This window comes from Conger conger, chromosome 4, assembly GCF_963514075.1.
Source record: "Conger conger chromosome 4, fConCon1.1, whole genome shotgun sequence".
Taxonomy (NCBI): domain Eukaryota; kingdom Metazoa; phylum Chordata; class Actinopteri; order Anguilliformes; family Congridae; genus Conger; species Conger conger.
Window position 1 is genome coordinate 19968265 of NC_083763.1, and position 23390 is coordinate 19991654.

General features: G+C 38.7%; 2 protein-coding genes across 7 annotated transcripts; both read right to left on the reverse strand.

The window, feature by feature from the left end:
* Positions 1 to 5444: 5444 nt before the first annotated feature.
* On the reverse strand, positions 5445 to 17382 carry uchl5 (ubiquitin carboxyl-terminal hydrolase L5). Of its 2 annotated transcripts, XM_061239124.1 has the most exons (11): positions 17118 to 17381; positions 10906 to 10969; positions 9130 to 9235; positions 8908 to 9033; positions 8674 to 8735; positions 8445 to 8575; positions 6908 to 6971; positions 6671 to 6773; positions 6467 to 6580; positions 6278 to 6376; positions 5445 to 5663 (listed from the first exon to the last, which is right to left on the reverse strand). In XM_061239124.1, exons 1-11 carry the CDS (start codon positions 17191 to 17193, stop codon positions 5619 to 5621), a joined length of 990 nt encoding a protein of 329 aa, XP_061095108.1. In that variant the 5' UTR covers positions 17194 to 17381; the 3' UTR covers positions 5445 to 5618. The 2 variants fall into 2 exon arrangements, with proteins under 2 accessions (XP_061095108.1, XP_061095109.1); XM_061239125.1 differs by lacking the exon at positions 8908 to 9033 and having other exon boundaries at positions 17118 to 17382.
* Positions 17383 to 20694: 3312 nt separating this feature from the next.
* glrx2 (glutaredoxin 2) lies at positions 20695 to 23138 on the reverse strand. Of its 5 annotated transcripts, none has more exons than XM_061239886.1 (4): positions 23072 to 23138; positions 22049 to 22115; positions 21626 to 21802; positions 20695 to 21437 (listed from the first exon to the last, which is right to left on the reverse strand). In XM_061239886.1, exons 2-4 carry the CDS (start codon positions 22112 to 22114, stop codon positions 21279 to 21281), a joined length of 402 nt encoding a protein of 133 aa, XP_061095870.1. In that variant the 5' UTR covers position 22115; positions 23072 to 23138; the 3' UTR covers positions 20695 to 21278. The 5 variants fall into 5 exon arrangements, with proteins under 5 accessions (XP_061095870.1, XP_061095868.1, XP_061095867.1 ...); XM_061239884.1 differs by lacking the exon at positions 23072 to 23138 and adding an exon at positions 22902 to 22989; XM_061239883.1 differs by lacking the exon at positions 23072 to 23138 and adding an exon at positions 22755 to 22959.
* Between the last annotated feature and the right edge of the window lie 252 nt (positions 23139 to 23390).

The window sequence follows — 23390 nt, forward strand, 5'->3', positions numbered from 1 at the left end:
ATGTGTATTTTGCTAGTTCTGGATGTGATGCTTTGACTTATGGTAGAACCTATGCACCTGTAAGTCACTTTGGATTAAAAGCGTCTGCCAAATGACAAAAATGTAAAAATGTAGATGTAGATATTTTGACGTCAAACTCAATTGTTCTCAGTGTACAAACACAATGGAATTGACCGCGTTGGAGGGGTGTCCAATCAGGTGTGTAACTGCTTGGTTGGACCAAAAAGGCCCACAGCGGCCCTTTATGGGTTAGATTGAGTATCCCTAGTTTAGACTGATGAACGCAAGTCAATATTGCAATGCAATTGATTTCTCTACCATTGCTGTGCATAATGCATAGCATAATAATGCCATGCAATGTAGTTTGAAGAGATTCACAGATTTAACTTTACAGTCACTTTAAAAATGTGTTTTGTGTTTACTTCGGTTAACTTTGTCTGATATTACATTTTTTCTAAAGATCTGAAACCATTCAGTGTATATATATATATATATACACACATATTTACAGGTAGACCTGCAACCAACTTAATGAATACAAATATATAGTCAGCCAATCATGTGGCAGAAACTCAATGCATAAAAAGGATGCAGACATGACTAAGTGGTTCAGACCAAACATCAGAATGGAATGGGGAAGAAACCCAAGTGATAAAAAAAAATATATATATATATAATAATTTTTTATGATTGTTGGTGCTGGAGTGGTTGGAGTATCTCAGGAACTACTGGGATTTTCGTACGACAGTTTCTACAGTTTACTGAGAATGGTGCGAGAAAATAATGTGAGGATAATGACAGGAAGGCACAATAATTCAAATAATCACGTTACAAAACACATAAAACCTTGAATTTGATGGGCTACAGCGGCAGGAGACCAATAAGTCTAAAAACAAAAGTCAAATAAATACCTAATAAACTATTAGATTCACCTTTATAAGACTTGCCCTCAGAAGAGCCATGGATTCGACAAGGTGCTGGAAACATTTCTTTGAGATTCTGGTCCATGCTGACATGGAGTTGCAACAGATTTGTCAGCAGCACATTCATGCCTCAAGAATCTCTCATTCCACCACATGCTAAAGATGCTCTATTGGATTAAGATCAGGTGACTGCTGAGGCCATTGGAGTACACTGAACTCACGGTCATGTTTTTGGGCACCACTGAGATATTTTCCTTGTGAATAAACCACGTACTCACACTATGACCCGTTTTAGTGAGTGATGATATTTTCGGTAGCACAAGCGTTGAAGTTGTGCTTCAGGTGGATATTGTTTTCTAACTAGATAAGCAATAGTATACAGAGTTTCAGTGATTGCTTGTCTGCAGTGAAATTCTGGCTGCGACACGTTCATTTCATCTCTTTACGTGTTCAATCATCTGTGTTTTGCTAAACCTGTATTTCTCTCAAACTGTAAGTTACAGATGCATCGTTTGTGGTAGACTATCATATCTTAGACATATAGCCAGCTAGTTACATAGCCATATAACTTCTTTGCTCACAATATGGTTGGTTAGCTAAAGTGAAAACTTAAAAAAGACAAAATATAAAGTGTTGGGTAGCACACCAAAGTCAAGATTCATAAAGTCACCTGTTCGGACCATTTTCTTACTAGAACACTACGAAAAGACGGCAGGCTCTGTTGCATTCGTCACAGTCAGCTTTCCAAAACAGTACACAAGAACACTGAACTGTATAATACACTTTATATTATGCATTATATTCATAGACTGTGGGAAGCATAAACATTGTTAGGGTTTGAGGTTGTTTGTTGTTGCAATTCCTCTCTAGACCATTAGGAGTCTGAAATGACCTATTGTACCTTCAAAAATGTCAATTATTCTTTAAAAAAGCACTGTCAGACTTTTTTCAGTTGAGCTTATTTGGATTAAATGCTTTAATTAAATTAAGCAGAACAACTACATTTCTCATAAAAATCAATTCACTATATGGGAATGAACGCTCGCATAAACCAATCGAGAAATGAACCTCGACGATTCTCCAACTTTGAAGCTAAAACATAATTTTAAAATTCTTTGTTATTTAAAATGAATTTGCAGGCATTTCATGAATGTGGCTAAGATGGGGACACTAGAAAATATGAATATTATCACATGAACATAAACATGCATAATAAACACTTTGTAATAGATTTAAATATGTCCCTAACAGTTATGCAATCCAAAAGGTACCAAATTGTTTTATGCAGAGAACCGGGTCTGATGGCCTATGGTAGGCTGGCTTTGCTTCACCGTGTTTTGATTTACTATTTTGGGCCCACCAGCTGTCCTTTCTTTTCGGCGTTTAGGGTTATGGTTCCCTTGTCCTTTTCCCATGACTGACGGACTAATTAGTTGTTTTCGAAAGGCTAGTTAAATGGGAAGGATTTTCTTCTGCATAATGAGGATGAATCTTCCTTCACACGAGTAGCATTGGGTTTAAGCGGTTGTGTGTTTAATGTATGTTAGGCATAGGAATCAATTGGACTTCTCAGAACCGCCTGTGGTTCCCAACAGTAGGTTCAGGATGTACGAAGCCTCACCTTGTAGTGATATTTGTACAATTAAATGGGGTCAAATACAGGCCGATCTCCAGTGGCAAAATTAATGCTGGGGATCACCTATAGCAATAAACGCAGGGGCGTGTTAAATATTTCCATTCATTACAATAACCTACCCTTACCTGTTTTTATGGAATAACATTGCAACAGCTAAAGTTGTGCAAGGCACTTTCAGTTTCTGGCAATGGAAACCACTGCAGGCAATACATCTTGCTGCCAAAAGCAGGTCTCCTCTAAGAAAACTATGTAAGCCAACACAATGGTAAAAAAAGCCCATCTAAAGCCATCCATAAAAACATCTTTTTCAGTACAGTCAGTCCAAATGGTGGTGAGGCTGCAGCCATTCTAGACAGAATGTCTTAACTGCACATTCAATGAGAGCCACAAAAATATAACAAAAAATATAACAAGTCAGATCTTCAGTTTGATAATTTAGCATATAGGGCATTATTGTCAGAAATCAATCACTTTCTGATCTCATCCTTTAAGATTTGAACGCATTTTTGTATGAATGGTAAACATATATGGGAGTATTAGAAGGTGGTTTGTAGACCACTTTCTTATCGGAAAGCTTACAAACAAGGTTATGTACAATTTCAATACTTCTGTTCCAAAATAAATTAATATCCTTTCACTAAACCAAAATGTGAGCACACAAAAAAGAAAAAAAAGAAAAGAAAAAAAAAGATTTAGATTTAGATCCATTTTATAAGCAGAATTGTGAAATTAACCCTGGCACCCAAAATAGTATGCGTGTGTATATTATTTTCCAAATGGGAACTGATGGCTTCATCACAGTTCTAGGAGACCAATCGATACTGGCCAGAGGAAAATTTTTAAAATAAAAGTAAAGAATAAAAAGTACCTAGGCAGCTTGGCCATACATTTAGAGAAATAAAGAAAATTCAAAATTGGTTGTATAGCACAGGCTTCTAAATAGAATCAAGTAGTATACAAGCAACCTATGGGCTATGACCTGGGCATATCTTATGACTTCAATTAGAAAATGCCAGTGCTTTCAGATTCTACAGATGCATGTATAATTATGTAGATTCCATATAAAACAAGATAACTCAATAGCACAAGGAGTGCCTTCACATCAGTCATCATTTAAATGTCTGTGAATCTCAGAACAACATCAAAATGTGTCCCATTAAAAGTGTATTGCTGCAAAAGGTTGCATGATCAAACAAGGTAAATATGTCCCAGTGTTTTATGGATGCTTTTGATCCCGTTTAAAATGCTATTTACTTTTACATATAATTGTAACTCAATGACAACTCGGACGGCAATGGTACAACTCCCTAGAGAATACATCAAAGGACATACAGTATATCAAAGGACACTTCAGAGTAGGTTCATGAGTTAAATTGGTTGATAAACACCACCATTATTGATGTACAATACTTGAATATGGCTATAAGGACATACTGAGCAAAAGATTTTTAATAATTAGCCAATTAATTTCCTTGTGGAGAGACGGTGGTTAGTAAACAGTCTTCTTTTTGTCATATATATACAGGGCTTAAAGCAAGGGGTAGCTGGTCTGCTTATTCGTTGAATGTAAATACTCTAAATAGCGGTTCGTCTATTTATAAATGTCGACAAACAGACGTGCAAGTCATGGTTCCACAATACCATCACAAAACAATTTGGTTAATAATTAGAAAATATTATATTGCTGGTATTTTATGGAGTTACGATTAGTCCCTTTCCAATTTTATAACGATTCAATGACGAATTGTGCGATGTTATTTTAAACCGGCAAATGCCGCTGTTCGACGTCGGATTTCTTATTTTTTATTTTTCCATTTAATCGATTTTCCTTTTCTAATCCAACGTTAGTGAAAGCGGGGGCGTTTTTTGTTAAGGGGACCTGCCTCAACTGTAAACCACTGCGGGAAACACTGAATATGCTAGACGCTGTGTTATAACTTTGCCAAGATCACCATCATAATAGCTACCTAGGACATTATGAATTCTATCCATGTTCGGGCCTTGAGACTCATCAGCATTTAAGGAAAAGATTCCCTTTTTCAACTTGATGAACATTGCTACTGCCGTGTATAAGTTCCTCGTCACACACCCTGCAGAAACAACCAGCTTCGCGGAGTTTCTTGCACCAAATGTTAAGCGGTTGCCCGTCCCCACCATTTTCTTCAATCCAAGCCAATCTCCATTCATTTTTCACTGCCCTCTCAATTAGGCTGGCGTCTTCCTTGAATGAACTTCGCTTCCATGATACTCGCGCAAAGCACAAAGATTGACACAGTGACTGAGTAGCTCCCTACTCATTTGATGAAAAAACTGCCTTGCTCGCACACCATTGGTAATTATAGAATAAATGGCGACTGAACGTGATTGGATAGGACACATCCAAAACAAAAACAAAGACAGGTGGGATCGCGTTATGACATTTACGTTTTAAGATCTTGTAATGCATGTTACAAAAGAAGGGATGTTATCATATGGATATATTAAATTCATCCTCTATATATACTAAAATTTTAGGGGGTAAGTAAAGTTGCGTATTATCTTTACTTGCCCACTGGTGATACACTGCTTCCAATGGCGACATTGGCTCGGGCGGTAAGAGCAGTCGTCTGGCAGTCGGAGGGTTACCGGTTCAATTCCGCCCTGGGTGTGTCGAAGTGTCCCTAAGCAAGACACCTAACCCCAAATGCTCCAGACGAGCTGGTTGGAGCCTTGTATGGCAGCCAGTCGGCGTTGGTGGGTGAATGTGTGCACTATATAAATGCCAGCCATTTACCATTCAATAGGCCACTAATCATTCCCAACAAACCATAAGAGAATGTACAAGGAAATCAAGGGATTTGTTTCGTTTAAACTTGTGAAACCATTGCAAATATGAACCTGTAGAATTTTTACATGAAAATAAGACATGTTTATTTAAACATTTCCTTACATGCATGTTACAACTCATTAACAGATGCAAGACAGTCTACATTTGAAGTCCCTGTGCCTCCCACAAGGGTTACAGAAAACTGGTGAGGTTTAAACATGGCCATTCAGATGAACGTGAGAACAGTATATGGTCACTTAGCTTCTTGTACTTTTTTGGCACTTTGCTTTTCTTTTGCCTGAATAATAAAAAAGAAAGACAGTTTTGTGTCAGGGCATGTTTTTATGCATGGAAACATTCTGTCATGACTAATTAAGTCATCTAAATAGCTCTAAACAAGGCTCTATGGTTCAGCCATATGGATCAATGAAAAGACAGCAGACTGTATGCTGGATCTGCTTAACAGCAGGCTTTCCTTTTAAATGTATTTTCATGACAGTAACGGATTTGAAAACAGCTTACATGATAAATCACTGTCTGTCTGTCAAATAAAGATAAAATTAACCTCATATTATGGTTGAATTTTAACTGACCATGTGACTAATACAATGACATTTAGCAGAAATCAAATACAAAACTAAAGGATTCAGCTATGTAATGACAGACCAACAATGCCATCTAGTGGTTTATTACATACTCTAATTTGTGGTGTCTGTAGAGTACCAGAGTAAATGCAGAAAGCACAAAACTGTAATTAATCTACAAGAATATAGCTACAGAGCTACAGATTGGATACATTTCAATGCTCAAGTTTAAGCAGCAAACATGAAAAAAGATAACTTCATGCAGAACAAACACTGATATAACATCAAAATTAGTTAGATCAATATACATTTATACGAAAACCTTCACCTTTTCCACTAATGGTATCAACTGTTGATACTCAGCCAGTGTCTTTAACAGTTCCATGATGAAGGGCAGGTAGTTGTGTTTTCTTCTAATGTTTTCAATCTAAAATAAAAGCATGCATGTGGTTACAATTATGTGGTTGGAAGTAATAGAGCAAAATATAGTATGTCAATTAAGATTGTGTAAACATACTTTATATCGCTTCAGTTTTTGATTCTCTTCATCAATTAAGAGTTGGTACTTGGCAATTTCTGACTGAATTGAACTGAGCAGGTTGCTGCTTTGGTCAGTGTCCATTGGTTCCTCCTGAAAAGTAAGTAAATCAGTAGTGAGCGTCACTTATTGCTTCAGTCAATCAACAGTAAAGGTTTCTAGTATTCTTGCGTTCCTACATACTTCTGTGAGCTGAGCCTGTAACTGGGCAATTTTGCGCTCATAAATCATCTTCCTGTCAGACACAATTGCCATTAAGTTGAAACGGATTTCTCCTTCACTGTATCTGAAATGGGACAATACAAAAAGTTAGATAAATGTGATCATTTATACATATTTGCAAAAATGTATTTCTCCAACCTAATATTGCATGACCACATCCATTCATCGAGAACCTGATTTGAAGAATTAAACATTTACTTCTGTATTCTTTTTTCAATAACGGGCCGAACTGCACTTATCCAGTCATCCTGGTTGCAGACACCTGAAACGACAAACAAATGTCGTTATCCTTTAATCCTATAATCATATATAAATAAATATAAAAAATTATGGACTTGTACCTATATTTTCACATCTAAATATTAAACATTAGAAATTTTGCCCTTTTGCTAATGGTGAAAAAGACTGAAACTGATGTGGTTAAAATATACAATAAGAAAGGTTTGCACCTCAGTCTTCAACTTTGAAACAAGGTGTGTCGGTAAGAAATACACAGCAAAAGAGAGATATGAAAGACCCGGAAAACATCCAGAAGGAAACTACAGCAAAAATGCAGTTTATTCAATGGAAACAAACGTTTTAGTCACAGACCTTCATCAGTATCAAGTTTCACAGGAAACGGTTCAAGCTTAAAGCCACAAGACACCCGGCAAAATATAGAATAATGGAAAGAAAACACAGTTGCAATAGCATCCATTAAATAAAGAATTCACACTTCAAAGATTTTGTTTTATGGCTTTCTAGAAAACTTTGGCAAGCAAATTCAATGCTAATGTACACCCCATCTGATGAAAAGGTAAATGTAAAATGCAATGGAAATATTGCCAATATTAGACTGTGGCATTTCATCCGTAATTATGAGTTTGAATAAATATACAAAAACAGATATTTAAAGCTGTCCAGGCATTTCATTGATAATAATGAATGGAAAATACAAAAAAGCTCCTGAATAATGTGCATTCAACAGAGGTGGTTTTAAGCTGTGGTAGAGAATGTTGCAATTTAATTCTAAATGTAGACAAATCATTCTGAACTCTTAATTCACACTCTTAATTGTAAACAATATTAGAATGTGCAATTTCAATTCTGCAAACTTAGCAAAGAAGAATTTTTGCAAAAAACGATTAAGAAAGGCACTCGTAAATAGTGTAATGCTGTACTTGTTGCATAATCATTTAACCATATCATTCAAGCCACCATACATACAAATTTAAATTGCATGCACATACAAGACAAATGCGGACAACCACTGCTCTCTGTTGAACTGCATAAACAGTTGGAAAATAGGGGAACAATGTAGCACTGCCACTCTGACATTGTAGGGTATAACTATGCCCTGGCTGCACTTGTAACTGAACATATTTACATATGCAGCTCTTCAGGAGAGGGCTAGCAACAGAATTCTAAACCTTCTCATTACCCTAGGTATTCATGTACGGAGCACTAAGAGATATAGTGTTATGAGATGCATCTACAAGTGCTAATATATTTTAATCTCATATGGGATGGGCCACATGGGTGGCATGACATGGAAAAGCAATATTAATGAATTAATTCAGTCATAAGGTAAGATGGCACGCATGTTGCATCACATTATACACGGGCATACTTGCGGTTACAACTTGACTGGTGTAAAGCGGTCATTTCATTCCCACATTTTTAAACAGGAGTGGGACAAATCCCACTCAAATTTAAGTCAATGTCCCAAATGGGATGTGGAGATAGGTGAACCTACCGAGGTCAATTGGTCCTTCACGAAGTCCATCCAGTTCATAAAGCCTGCCATTGACTGGAACATAGCTCACAAAGTGAAATGCATCTTCATCCTTGGCAGATGACTTCGCATCAAATTCAAACATCTGCTGTCTGAGGAAGAAATGCATAAAATCAAAAATACACTTCTTATGAAGGTGAGATTCCAAAATGGCTGAGTATAATTTGAGGATTATTAAAAAATACAATACCTGGCAAAGCTGTTATGGACTTGTCGAATCACTTCAGAGTTGCTCAAGGCCAGTCCTTTCATCTTTTTTTCACAGAGGAGTAAAAATGGTTTTAAAAACCTTCAGACATGGACAATAACCTTAATAGTATTGCATTTGGCTTCTCCTAAAATAAATTGTAATTAAACTAAACGGCATAATTAATTCATTCATTGGAGGTGAAGTATTTCACTGAAAAGAACATACAATACTTACAGCAGCATCAAAACTTTGTGAGAATTCTCTGAACTCTGTCAATGTCTCTCCAAGAAGCATGTCAGGATGTGAGCAATTCAGCAAAACACTGACAATGGCTTGTGTAGCACATGCATTATTGATGACCTGTGGTATTAAAGATGAGAATAGTTATAAAACGTTTAATTAATCCTTAGCAATAATAACTATACTCATCTTGCATCACAATACTAATATGTATACCTGCTTGGCAAAAAAGATATGGTCAAGCCTTGAGTCTTGAACAATAGAACCTGCAGGCTCTTCCCCGGGTTGCCATTTGAAAAGGAAAATTAATCCATGAACCGGTCTGGGAAGAAGCAGAAAACAACAGATCTACAATATTCAGATGAAGATGTCGACTTGAGCTGATATTTGTTAACAAATGTACAGAAAGATTTATACAGTTAGAAAACCTTGCATGATAAGATAATTTACCAATGGTGTGGTTGCAATTCACAATGCTGTTGTTTAATAACTGTTCTTAGTCAAAGCAGCTTAGACATTAAAAATGAATGAATATGTAACTTTAAACATTGAATTATGATTAATGTCACAACAAAATAGAGCATTCAGGTGCATCTCAAAAAATTAGAATATCATGGAAAAAAAGAAATTCTGTTATTTAATTCAAAAAGTGAAACTTTCATATATTCTAGAGTCATTACACAAAGTGAAATATTTCAATGCTTATTTTTGTTTTACAGCATCTCAAATTATTAAAATATGAGACCAATCAAAAAAAGGATAAATAATACAGAAATGTCAACATTCTCAAAAGTATGTTCATTTATGCCTTCAATACTTGGTCAGGGCTCCTTTTGCACAAATTACTGCATCGTGGCATGGAGGCAATCAGCCTTTGGCTGAGGTGTTATGGAAGCCCAGGTTGCTTTGATGGCAGCCTTCAGCTCGTCTGTATTGTTGGGTCTGGTGTCTCATCTTCCTCTTGACAATAACCCATAGATTCTCTACGGTATTCAGGTCAGGCGAGTTGGCTGGCCAGTCAAGCACAGTAATCCCATGTTCAGCAAACCAGTTACTAGTAGTTTTGGCCCTGTGGGCAGGTGCCAAGTCCTGCTGGGGAAAAAAAAAAATCAGCATCTCCGTGAAACAGACGGAAGCATGAAGTGCTCTAAAATCTCCTGTTAGACGGCTGTGTTGACTCTGGACTTGATAAAACACAGTGGACCAACACCAGCAGATGACATGGCACCCCAAATCATCACTGATTGTGGAAACTTCACAATGGACTTCTAGCAACTTGGATTCTGTGCCTCTCAACTCTTCCTCCAGACTCTGGGACCTTGATTTCTAAATGAATTGCAAAATTTACTTCCATCTGAAAAGAGGACTTTGAACCACTGAGCAACGGTCCACTCCTTTTTCTCCTAAGCCAAGCTAAGATGCTTCTGACGTTGGAGTGGCTTGACACTAGGAATGCGACACTTGTAGCCCATTTCCTGGACACATCTGTGCATGATGACTTTTGATGCTCTGACTCCAGCCTCAGTCCACTCCTTGTGAAGCTCCCCCAAGTTCTTGAATGGCATTGCTTGACAATCCTCTCAAGGCTGCAGTCATCCCTGTTACTTGCGCACCTTTTCCTACCACACTTTCCCCTTCCAACTTTCCATGAAATATGCTTTGATACAGCACTCTGCGAACAGCCAGCCCTTTCAGCAATGACCTTCTGTGGCTTACCCTCCTTGTGGAGGGTGTCAATGCGTGTCTTCTGGACTGTCAAGTCCGCAGTCTTCCCCATGATGGCACCGACCAAGTATTGAGTGCATAAATGAACATACTTTTGAGAAGGTCGACACTTCTGCATTATAAATCCTTATGTAATTTTCTAAAATTTTGAGATTCTGGATTTTTAATTTCACTTTTCGAATGAAATTAGGGGAAAAAAATGAACTTTTACACTATAATCAAATTTTGTAGTCTGTAGTTTCCTGAGTTGCCTGACTGTCAACTTACTTTAACTTGTCAAAGTTTTCAGGTTCCATACTCCATATCTCCTCAACCTGTGCTCCTTTGCACCCTGAAATGGGAAGGAGGCTAATATCACAATTCCAGAAGTCTACAGAATGGAAGATTAAAGAATAAAATCTGTCCCACCATCGCGACTCGATCAAGATAAAACAACTTGTTAGCCAACAATTGGAACCCATCGGCAAACTGGCAGGGCATCCGTAACTTCATTAAGTGTATGATATACAGTGCATCCGGAAAGTATTCACAGCGCTTCACTTTTCCCACATTTTGTTATGTTACAGCCTTATTCCAAAATGGAATAAATTCATTTTTTCCCTCAAAATTCTACACACAACACCCCATAATGACAACATGAAAGAAGCTTTTTTGAAATTTTTGCAAATTTATTAAAAATAAAAAACGAAAAGAAATCACATGTACATAAGTATTCACAGCCTTTGCTCAATACTTTGTTGATGCACCTTTGGCAGCAATTACAGTCTCAAGTCTTTTTGAATATGATGCCACAAGCTTGGCACACCTATCTTTGGGCAATTTCGCCCATTCCTCTTTGCAGCACCTATCAAGCTCCATCAGGTTGGATGGGGAGCGTCGGTGCACAGCCATTTTCAGATCTCTCCAGAGATGTTCAATCGGATTCAAGTCTGGGCTCTGGCTGGGCCACTCAAGGACATTGTAGGGATAGTATTGGCCAGGTGATGAGCAGTGCCTGGTTTCCTCCAAACATGACACCTGGCATTCACGCCAAAGAGTTCAATCTGCGTCTCATCAGACCAGAGAAATTTGTTTCTCATGGTCTAAGAGTCCTTCACGTGCCTTTTGGCAAACTCCAGGCGAGCTGCCATGCGCCTTTTACAAAGGAGTGGCTTCCGTCTGGCCACTCTACCATACAGGCCTGATTGGTGGATTGCTGCAGAGATGGTTGTCCTCCTGGAAGGTTCTCCTCTCTCCACAGAGGAACGCTGGAGCTCTGACAGAGTGACCATCGGGTTCTTGGTCACCTCCCTGACTAAGGTCCTTCTCCCCCGATTGCTCAGTTTAGACGGGCGGCCAGCTCTAGGAAGAGTCCTGGTGGTTCCAAACTTCTTCCATTTACGGATGATGGAGGCCACTGTGCTCATTGGGACCTTCAAAGCAGTAGACATTTTTCTGTACCCTTCCCCAGATTTGTGCCTCGAGACAATCCTGTCTCGGCGGTCTACAGACAATTCCTTTGACTTCATGCTTGGTTTGTGCATGCACTGTCAACTGTGGGACCTTATATAGACAGGTGTGTGCTTTTCCAAATCATGTCTAATCAACTGAATTTACCACAACTGTAGAAACATCTCAAGGTTGATCAGTGGAAACAGGATGCACCTGAGCTCAATTTTGAGCTTCATGGCAAAGGCTGTGAATACTTATGTACATGTGATTTCTTAGGTTTTTATTTTTAATAAATTTGCAAAAATTTCAAAAAAAACTTCTTTCATGTTGTCATTATGGGGTGTTGTGTGTAGAATTTTGAGGGGAAAAAAATGAATTTTGGAATAAGGCTGTAACATAACAAAATGTGGGAAAAGTGAAGCGCTGTGAATACTTTCCGGATGCACTGTAACTATACACATAAAATTTGCCATCTTATTTTAGATTAGGTTACCAGCTAGCTTCATTCAAGTGAGCAAACAAACTGATTATGAAAGGTAGTTGGTCGGGTTGGGCGATTGCCAGTGTGTTTAGATTGTCCAAATATGACCCTCAGGGATCGCCAATCTACGATTATATCGCCTTCATAGAGTGGTGTGGGATTTTCTACACAGACCAGATTCTTTAAGACTAAAGTGATTCCATCAATATCTAAATTAGACAGTGGAAAAAACGTTTTTTTCCCCACTCACAAAATATAAGGCAAATAATCTTAATCCGGTGAAAATGGTGCACGATAGTGCCATTTCATTTTGGCATATGATCTAGTGGTCAGCCCCTTTGAGCACCAGCTGCTGCATCACTGCTAATTCAATTGCATAAAATGCAGGGACGCTTCATTGCGACGTTAATGAAAACAAATACTTTTTCAGTCTGTCCTCCAGCTACGGTGAAATAAGCAGGGAAAATGGTTTTTACTCATCACCAGCCAAACTCAAAATGTATGTAGGCTACACGCAAGGTAGCCTAAATTTACATCCTTGATTACAATTTGAGGAACAGAAACAAGAAGCATATGGCTGATGCTTAACTTTACACACCTGACGAAGACCAAACTGGTCGAAACTTTGGCTTGCACATTTTTAATAAGTTATTAACAGCAGCGTGCAGATACTTTGCATTGCATTCTTTGTTTACCTAGCAACTGTGCTAAATAGCCTATATTTGGTGTGAGCTTGCATCCACTATATAAACCTTATACACACACATCACTCATATAGGCTCTGAACAGACGTTAAACGAGGCAATGTTCCCAAAAATAGCCCCCAATAGCATCCAGGTTATAGGCAGTTTTTGATCAACCCAGCAGATAGCGGTAGCATGTAGATTACATTAATAATGCTATATTGTGTCTTTCGATTAAAAAGCAAGTACTTAACGTCGATGGTGTTCCGAACATTGCAACAATCACGACTAATAATAACACTATCAAATCGCCTGTGGTTTTTGTGGGTGTGGAGTCCAATTCCTTCCGTTTTCATAAAAACATGGTAAGAGCCATCTACGTAATCGGTTTCAGCATAGAGTCACAAGGTAACGGTGCTCCCCTGTGACTGTGGTGCGGATGCTGTTACAAACAAGAGACTACGAACTGGATAGGCTTATACGGTACAGCCAAATAAGCCAGCAGAAAACTGTAGTAGTTGTACTTCAGGTGCTGACGGAACATCGTGAATAGGTGTTCAGAAGATTGTGAGCTAACAATGCTGGGTTTTACTGTAAATAATAAAAAAAAATTTTAAGTGACTGAAAAGTGGCTGTAGATACTTTCAATAACCATACATTATTACAGAGGGAGGCATTCACTACACATCCACCAAATATTTATTCAAATTAACATAGGTGCCAGAACGACCAAAATCTTACTGGTGCTGACTGTGTGATTGCATGAGTATGCCCCCATATACGCCATCACGGACTGACATCATTCATGCTCATGTTTTGGGACCGCTTTGTATTCAACAGCCAGTGGAAAAACACATAAGATCTTAAGATTCACAAATCATCATTGCTATAAAAAAACCTGTTGTCATCATACAAGTCTTCAAAATTATTTGCGAGAAAGAAGCTAGGAGTAGAGAATTATTATTAGAATTTTTACCATGCTAGCTAACTAGGATAACACTGCGTTCTCTCCCCCAACCAAACATTCAACCAATCTACCTTGAGTATTTACACTAAACAGCCAATAGGTGGAGCTCTTTAACACCAATAAAAGGAGTATGTGCACAATATAATATGATCAACAGAGAAATAGGATACGATAACTACATGTTTTATGGTTCTACAAATTCAGGCTGTTTCAAGCGACATATGCAGTGAGTTGAAACTGTTGTCTCGCTGCAACGACCACAACCTCCAATTTTCAATAAATTACGAGAAAAAAAAGGAGCGGTTTTTTATTATGTGAAATGTATAGCTAATTGAGGCGACATATAGCTAATTTGACTATTGATAGCCAGCTAGCTAGTAATGTCAGCAGCAAAACCAATCGACTAAACCTATCATAAAAAAACATTAGCGTGTGTATTTGCTTGCAAAAGTAACTGCATGTAGACTACATAGTTTATGAACGTACTCCATTATTCATACAAAAACTCTTGTTAATTTTAATATGTTATCTGTGCTGATCTGTCTGTGGAAACATTTAGAATCTTTCATCACAACAGCTAGAAAATAAATAGCAACTGTAATTAAGCGGGGAAACCACCACGGCTGGTTTTCCACCCTCTCTTTACCTGAGAGTCAGGTGTGAAGTCAATCTGGCCAATCAGTAGCACTAATTGTTCAGCTAATTACCAGGGAGAAAAGAAAACCAGGGCCAAATTTGGATTTGATGATGGCTGTTCTATGCTTTTGATTGCCTTTGCATTTGTTTTTGGCATTCGTCAAAATGAAAAATAGCTGTGCCAATGAAAGTTCAAGGGTACCTTTCCCCAAAACAAGCACATGCCTAGATCTGTTGAGCATACAAGAATAGGAAGTTATTTTTATGATATATTGAACAAATCTAGGCATATGCCCGTTTGGGGTACAGGTACCCTTTAAGGACACCATTACAAGGCTGAGAAATAAGAAAACAAAAACAGTCAGAGACATAGATCAACAGCAGGCATACTGAAACAAACTGTTTGGAACATCATTAAGAAGAGAGCACTGGCAATACCTTTGCAATCATTGTCTCATTGAGGGCTGAAACACCATCCAATGAGTTTGGAGGCATTTGATTGAATTTGAGTAGATAAGATGCTTCTCTGTAACTACACTTTTCATGTTCAGAGGGATTATTCACCCTCTTAAGCCTCAGACATTGCTATGAATGCCGTGAACAATAAAAGTCCAATATTTCTAGTGTGCTATATTGCAAAACATTACATGAAGGTCACATTTCTGATCAAATGTTAAGACTGAGGTTATTCAATAGGCTCCTAATTAGGTTGCTGAACACATGCATCTAATTTCAACACAATGAAGGTTTGGCTCGTTATCGCTTTTTGTTTTTTTTTCATTTTACACATGGTTCATCTTCCACATGGTTAAGTTTTAGTGGCCAGGTGTCCACAATTTCACCAATTAGGAGCCCAGTGATTCACTTCAGTCTTTAGTTTGATCAGTTAACAATAAGTTGCCTTTTTATGTCATTTCTTGCAATATAGACATGGGAATTGTAATATTCAAGTTGTGTCTGACATAACATGGTTTAAGAGGGTAAATAGTCCCTTGAAAAATCAATAGCAAATCATTAAGAAATATTCTGTGTTCTGTGATTGCAATTGTGATTGGAACCAGCATACACAGGGGTCCCCTAGAACCCAGTTTGGGAACCACTGCTCTACACTTTGCTCTTGACATCACTCTGACAAATCAATCTTAGTCTCATCGGTCCAGAAGACCTTTCCTCAAAACTCTGCAGGCTATTTCATGCACAACTTAGCAAACTCTAACCTGGCCATGCTCTTTTTGTATCTTGCAGCATAGCCTCTGTAGATCTGTTGTAAGTCTTCTGCAGATAGTCACTTTCACATACACGCATGCCTCCTGAAAACTACTCTGTCAGACAAGTGTTAGTGGGTTTTTCCTCATTATGCCGGGAATTATTCGGTAATCAACTGTAGAGGTTGGCCATCCCCTTTGCCATTACTGGGTTGACCATTGCTCCCTTTCTTCTACTGATGTTCCAAACTGTTCCCTTTCTTATTTCCCAGCCTCATAATGGCTTCCTTGAATTTCATTGTCACAACCATGGCGCTCATGTTGACAATTGCCAATCAGACTCGAAAGGCAATCAAAAGCCTAAAATCAAGACTAGATACTGCAAGCGCATTAAGTAAGCGAATTAAGGAAGAGAATTAAGGAAGCGATTGAATACCTCCAACTAATCAGAAACAGCTGTCCAATTACAATTGGTTCCTAAAATGGGGATACTATGTTTAAAAAGGCATGCAATTCCTACACACATTGCCCAATATGGACGTAAATACCCTAACAATAAAATAAAGGTGAGTCTGGACTGAAGCTGGCAATGAATGCGAAATATTTGACTAGCAAGCAAGATACGGTGCCCCACTAGCTAGACATGCATTAGCTACGTTAGCTCTGAATAGGTCATTTGTGCTCGTCTTCATTAGCTAGTATTTTACTAAACACATTACATTTTTGGCCAGATAATATAACCTGACATGCATCAAACCAACTAATGCTGCGAACCTTGTGTTCGCATCTAGGCTATCTAACGTATAAGTTAACTATAGCACTTGACATGAGCTAACTTGCAAGTCCTTATCTATGTCGGCTAATTTAAGAACCGCATAATATCGTGTTCACAGAAATTATATTAGCTACATAGCTAACATATCTAACGCAGCAGCAGAATTGTTGCTGCTGCTCCATGAGCGAATGGGGATCCAAATAAACAAATAAACTACAGCTAAATTAAACTTAGTTAGCTAGCTAGCTAGGAGATTCATATGCGCTAGGTTAACTAGCTATAGCTAACAGCATCCACTCACCAAAGCCCTTTATCAATTCTGTGAAAACCCCCGGGTCGCTTTCCATGAGACACCACTCTCCTGCACTTCCTGTCATTTTTGCGTTATATTATGTTTCTTATAAACTTGTAAAATAACAAAACCTAGAAAAACCACTCTGGCTATTTTGGAAAGCTGGTAACGTCTGATTAATCGCCACACGGACTCTCCGCTTCAGTATTTCCCGGCAACCATTGCAACAGCATCTACGTTGCTACAGTGCTGACCCAAGTGGCGTTCTGAGCAAAGAGAACGCCACGAATGACTGTCCTGGCTGGACGTCACTAGTAGGCTCACTGCACATGCGTATCATGGGTAGTCTATGCAATGAACAAATTGGATTTTGGCGGGCATTTCTAAATACCGTATCCGAGGATGCAATGATTTCAGTCGATCGGAAATTTCTGCGGAGGGCAGCAGGTGTTATGCACCAGCATCTCCTTGCCACATGAAATGATCAAACCTTGACTCGTTTTGACACTTTATTTTTAGTACAGACTTTGCCTAACAACTGAATTGTATTTACAATCATTTTATTGTTTAGTTTTTTTAGTTTTTTGGGTACTTGTAAAAATGTTTTCATTCCACATTCTTTCTCTCTTATTTCCTTTTAATATTTTTTACCACTTTTTTTTTTAAACTTTCATGACATTTGTTTGGGGGGCGGCACGGATGGTGCAGTGGGTAGCACTGCCATCTCACAGCAAGGAGGTCCTGGGTTCGAATCCCCGTTGGCCAGGGCCTCTCTGTGCGGAGTTTGCTTGTTCTCCCCGTGTCTGCGTGGGTTTCCTCCGGGTACTCCGGTTTCCTCCCACTGTCCAAAGACATGCAGGTTAGGCTGATCGGAGAGTCTAAATTGCCCATTGGTATGGGTGTGTGAGTGAATGGTGTGTGTGCCCTGCGATGGACTGGCGACCTGTCCAGGGTGTATTCCTGCCTTTCGCCCAATGTATGCTGGGATAGGCTCCAGCCCCCCTGCGACCCTGTTCAGGATAAGCAGGTTAAGATAATGGATGGATGGATGGACATTTGTTTAATTCAAACGTTATGTGAAGCACTTTGTAGTGGATCCAACCCATGTACAAAATATATATATATATATACACTCAGTGAGCACTTTATTACCGTAAATCCTCAAATTGTGTCCGGGGACTTTTATTTACTTAGGCTGCACAAAGCACAGGCCTTTATTTGGAGCAGGCTTGTATTCGAGGCAGGCCTTTATTTCCTATTAGGCTTCTGTTGTAGAATTTTATTCTTAGAAATAAAGTAAAAGGCTACACTTAAAGTGGGCCAACACTGTTCAACACTTCCTGTAACCGTTCAGAAATCAATTAGTGTAGGCTAATCAGGAAACACCGTTTGGTAAGTCATAGTGTCAGTCTTAACAGACTTAGTTTATTGCAAATATTCTCAAACCCAGTAAATCACATGCAAGTCCAGAATCCATAAAATAACAACTTGCCAGACACGCCTTCATGAACAATAACAAATTACCGTAGATAACAGCAAGTTAAGGATCTTTTTTTCCTAAAGTGCGTTTTATTGTGAGACATGCGTTTCGTTTGGAGCAGCATACCGGTAGGCTATCAAGAGATTTTCGCTTTGGTTTGGGATTTAATTTACTTTTGGACTGTTTGATTCTATTGCTAAATGTTGAGACTGATGGGCACTGAAATCTGGGGGGTATTTGATGGTTCACTGTTAAGTTTTATGTAGTTGAAAGAGTGTCGGGATTTCCACCCGTCTGTTTATTGCGAGCCAAGGCAGCTGCTTTCATTCATTCATTGAACGTGCGCTGTAAATAGATGGAAACCTTATTGCGTAGCCAAGTAGCCTAAATTGAGCTCATTTTTAATTTTGCCTGATTTACTTTTATTAAATTCGTAGGCTAGAATGCCTCGCGGCAACAATTGTGTTTAAATGTACACTGCTTCAGCCTTTGGCAAGCTACTTAGAAGGGGGCGGCAAGCGACTGGTAGCTTGAGAGCAACGTGTTCGAGACCCATGGTGTAGGACAACGACTTTTCATTGGCAACAGTATTAAACCAACCAACAATATAAAATATTAAGAAGAGGTCTTTTATTTCATTGAGTTAAATCGAAACAATGTCTTCTAGTGCTCATGGACTGATAGCCCTACTGGTAGGCAATATTACCCCGGCTTGTATTTGGGGGCCGGCCTTTATTTGTCCGAATCGGCCACGCCCCCGGCTATTATCCGAGGCCCGGCTTCAAATAGAATCCCGGACACAATTTGAGGATTTACTGTAGGTATTTATTAGATTTATAGAATTCTACTGCTGTAGCCTATCCACTTAAAAGTTATAATGCGTTGTGCATTCAGAGATGCTCTTCTGCATACCACTATTGTAATGTGTGGTTATTTGTGTTACTGTCACCTTCCTGTCAGCTTTGACCAGTCTGGCCATTCTCTTCTGACATCCCTCATTACATTTTTTTCATTTCTGTTCACAGAACTGCTTCTCACTGGATTTTTTGTTGTTGTTATTGCGCCATTCTTTGCAAACACTACAGACTAGTGTGTGTGAAAATCCCAGGAGATCAGCTGTTTCTGAGATACTCAAACAACCCTGTCTGCCACCAATAATCATTCCACGGTCATTGTCATTCAGCGAATGTTGATGTTGACATTAGCTGAAGCTCCTGACATGCATCTACATGATTGTACATGATTGTATGCTATGCACTCCTGCCACACAATTGGCTTATTAGATAATCGCATTAATAAGTAGCTGTAATAAAGTAAAAATGTTCCTAATAAAGTGCTCGGTGAGTGTAAATTACAATTTCATTTTGTAATTCAAAGGAACTTGTTTTACTTGCGTGTGAACTTTCTGGAAGCTTAGCTAATGAAAATATGATGAATTAAAATGGTTAGCCTCACATATTCAAACAGATTTTTTTTTTTGATAATCGCTGTATTTCGACTTAAAACCTTTCTAATAAAGCAAGTTATTGAAGTGTAACAAAAAAAACTTGCGTGCCACTGAAAATCATAAACCCAAAAATAAATCGGGAAAAAATAATTTCACCCCATTTTATGCAAGCATAATGTGGAAAAGTATCCAAGTGCAAGGTAAATGGTTAGCATTTACATAGCACCTTTATCCAAAGCTCTGGACAATTGATGCTTCTCATTCACCCATTCAAACACACATTTGCACACCAACAGTGATTTGACATGCAAGGCACCAACCAGCTCATCAGCAGCATTTGGGGGTTAGGTGCTCTTGCTCAGGGACACTTTGACACAGCCAGGGTGGGATCGAACTGGAAACCCTCCAGCTGCCAGACGACTGCTTTTACTGCCTGAGCCAGTCACTCAAACCAACCAGTTTTCAGTTCCTCCTCCCCCCCCCCCATGAGTGTACCTTGCACTTGGGTACTTTTCCACAATATGCTTGAATAAAGTAATGTGTGTTTTCCTTACTTCACTTCCTGTACTTTTATCCTGATGTTCAGTGGTATACAGGTTATTTGTTACAATGCAATACTGCTTATACTTCGTACACAAAAATATGCGACCACATCAAACTTTGGATGACATAAGCCAGTTTTTCTTTTATTTTAAAGCAAGTTAACCTATACCTAAGCTTTCCAGCCATTAGAGGTCTCTCTTCCCGCTTTATTCTAAAACCCTTTATTCTGTGGTATTTTTCCACGAATAAAACGGTAATTTATTTATTCATGCCAGCATCAAAGAATCATTTTACAATTGTGAATGTTCATTGTGTGCTGCAGCTGACAAAGGGAGTGCTGTTTGGACATGACACATACAAAACATTTGTGGTACAAAGAGTATTGTAAATGCTACATATGTTTGGGGGATAAAGCTTTAAAATATGCTTATCCACTTTCACAATTTAGTTTTACAATATCCCTTAAAATAATTCTTCTTTATATGCTTTCCTATTGACAAATGTGTTCAGCACTGTACAATTTGCAAAAAGTTGGAGAAATGACCATTTTCTAAAAAAGAAATACTGATGAGTACAATACATAGCCTTTTAAGTAAATAATGTAAACTTAACTGAAACACTGGTTTAAGAAAATATTCCAATAAATACACAATTATGGAGATGTAGAACACTTGGAGCATAAATTAATCTAAAACTTTATTTAAAGTGTGTTAGGTTCAAACTGACCACTCCCAGAGCCCTCAATCCCACTATTTAAACAGCATTGCTCAATCAGGGGTAAAAGTTTCCCTTGTTGATGAAGTTCCTTGGTATCAGAGCCTCCTCCAATGCAGTTTCCATTGATAAACACTCTTGGCACCTGCAAATGTATCAAGGAGATCAAACAATGTCACGTTACAAGATTACCCTCAGACGTGGTCTTACCTGGTACACTACACTGTACATAGCATTATAATGTAATGTACATGAAGACAGTACATACACCGTCACTGTCATGTATATTCAGCAACAAGAGGAGCGTTATACTTGTATAAGAAAACGCATTACCGTTCGGGCACCTGTTATTTGTGCAAGTGCCTCTTGAAGCCGCCTCCCATCATTGTGTCTATCCAATTCAATTACTTTATATGTAGCACCTATTTCGTTGAATACATTCTTCGCCATCTTACAATAAGGACAAGTGGTCTTCGAGAATATCACAACACAGTTGTGGGTGATCACATCCTAGGGTTAAAAAAAAAAAAAAAAAAGGACAAGTCGTTGAACGCCAGAACAGCATAATGGCTGCATCTAATAACATTCTATAATGAACTTGACATGAGCTGACGGAATGATCTGTCACCCTGGGGTTCACGAGTTTATCCGATATATTCTAAAGCAGACAGTACACACTTATCCACAATCATCACAAAACCATAGGGTTCTTCTAACCTGCCATGTTACACTACGTCGTCTCATCTGTTCTCTTACCTGTACGAATTGAGTAGAAGCCGCGCTCGATAAACCCACAGAGGAAGTTGATGTAAAGTTTCCCATCCTGCAAGAAAAAAATACTAATTACCCCGACTCGCATTCTTCAGTGTAAGAACGTTAGAGGTAGCTTGATAACTATTTAGACTACCTATTGCCTATTAACGTTACAAAATAACATTGTAAGTCTTAGCTACTACAGTTTACAAAACAGTGATAGCTACTGTAGCCAAGAAAATTGCAATTTGCCACCTCGTAAATATTACTGTAGGGTGATTGCACTCAATGTCTGGCAGCAATAACGTTAATATGAACGCGAAAATAAAACCGACGATGCCGTATTTGGGTAGTTGTAACATTATTTATATAAGAATATCTTGGCTATAACTGCGAATATTTTCGAGGTTAATACAAATGGCTAGGTAACAACCGCTAACGTTAACAGGAAGGAAGGCAACACAACAGCAGCTTGCAGGCTTAAACCAGTAGCTAGCTAATCCCTGAAAGGTTATAGGCTAACTGCATCCCTAGTAGCTAACTTTACGAGGTAAATTAAGAGCATTTGTTGTCGGCCGAATTATTTCCGTCACCCGCTCCGTTGCGTCGTGGGAGTTTATGTGATGTTTAATTTCGCTAGCTACGTAGACAGCGTTATAGTTAACTCTAGCTAGCTAGCCGTTAGCTAGCCAGACGGGGAGTAAGTAACCTTATATACATGTGCCGTGCGGTTTTAAAAATTGGTCTCGCAGGAAGCATTTCAATTGCGTTGTTCAGCTGTAGAATAATGGTTCATGGGTCATCGAAGCTTGATGGCGGATAAATGCAACGTTAGCTAGCCAGTAGAAAATAATACCAGTGTTCCCAACCGTAGCCAGTTGACTACGTCCTTGTATTTTTCAACTCGTGCATATCTCTTAAACCGGAAGCACATGCAGCTTTTGCAAGATCAAAGGTTGTCCAGATATGATCTGCTATGGATACAGTCAGACAGAGACCAACAATAAGCTTACAACGAGAACGTACAGTGTTATATGATCGGTGTGCTGACCAGGGAGTGCTTATCTTTAGCTACAAGATATCAGGTCCATGTAAAAAAGGCAGCGACCTTCGACTCAAATGTTAGATTTCAGGGGGCGAGGCGAATATGGGCACTAGTAGGCTGTGAACATGGAATACGTTTTATGACATTAAACGAATAGGAACAACCAGAAACTTGTTCAAGTCCAAATTCGTCGCACATCCGGGCCGAGAAGTCCCAGCAAATAGGACTGGTATGAACATGGAACCTTCACTCACAGTTAAAAAAAAAAAAAAAAAAAAAAAAAAAAGGTATATCAAGCAT

Excerpts from the sequence above, each read along its gene's own strand:
- uchl5 (XM_061239124.1), bottom strand. The coding sequence starts at position 17,193 with ATGACAGGAAGTGCAGGAGAGTGGTGTCTCATGGAAAGCGACCCGGGG. Across the intron at positions 6,581-6,670 it reads TACAGGCTCAGCTCACAGAA|GAGGAACCAATGGACACTGA; the intron begins GTATGTAGGAAC and ends CTTACTTTTCAG. Across the intron at positions 5,664-6,277 it reads TGATACCATTAGTGGAAAAG|GCAAAAGAAAAGCAAAGTGC; the intron begins GTGAAGGTTTTC and ends TTTATTATTCAG.
- glrx2 (XM_061239882.1), bottom strand. The coding sequence starts at position 22,407 with ATGTTACAACTACCCAAATACGGCATCGTCGGTTTTATTTTCGCGTTC. Across the intron at positions 22,116-22,300 it reads CCTACAGTAATATTTACGAG|GATGGGAAACTTTACATCAA; the intron begins GTGGCAAATTGC and ends TTTTTCTTGCAG. Across the intron at positions 21,438-21,625 it reads AAATAACAGGTGCCCGAACG|GTGCCAAGAGTGTTTATCAA; the intron begins GTAATGCGTTTT and ends ATACATTTGCAG.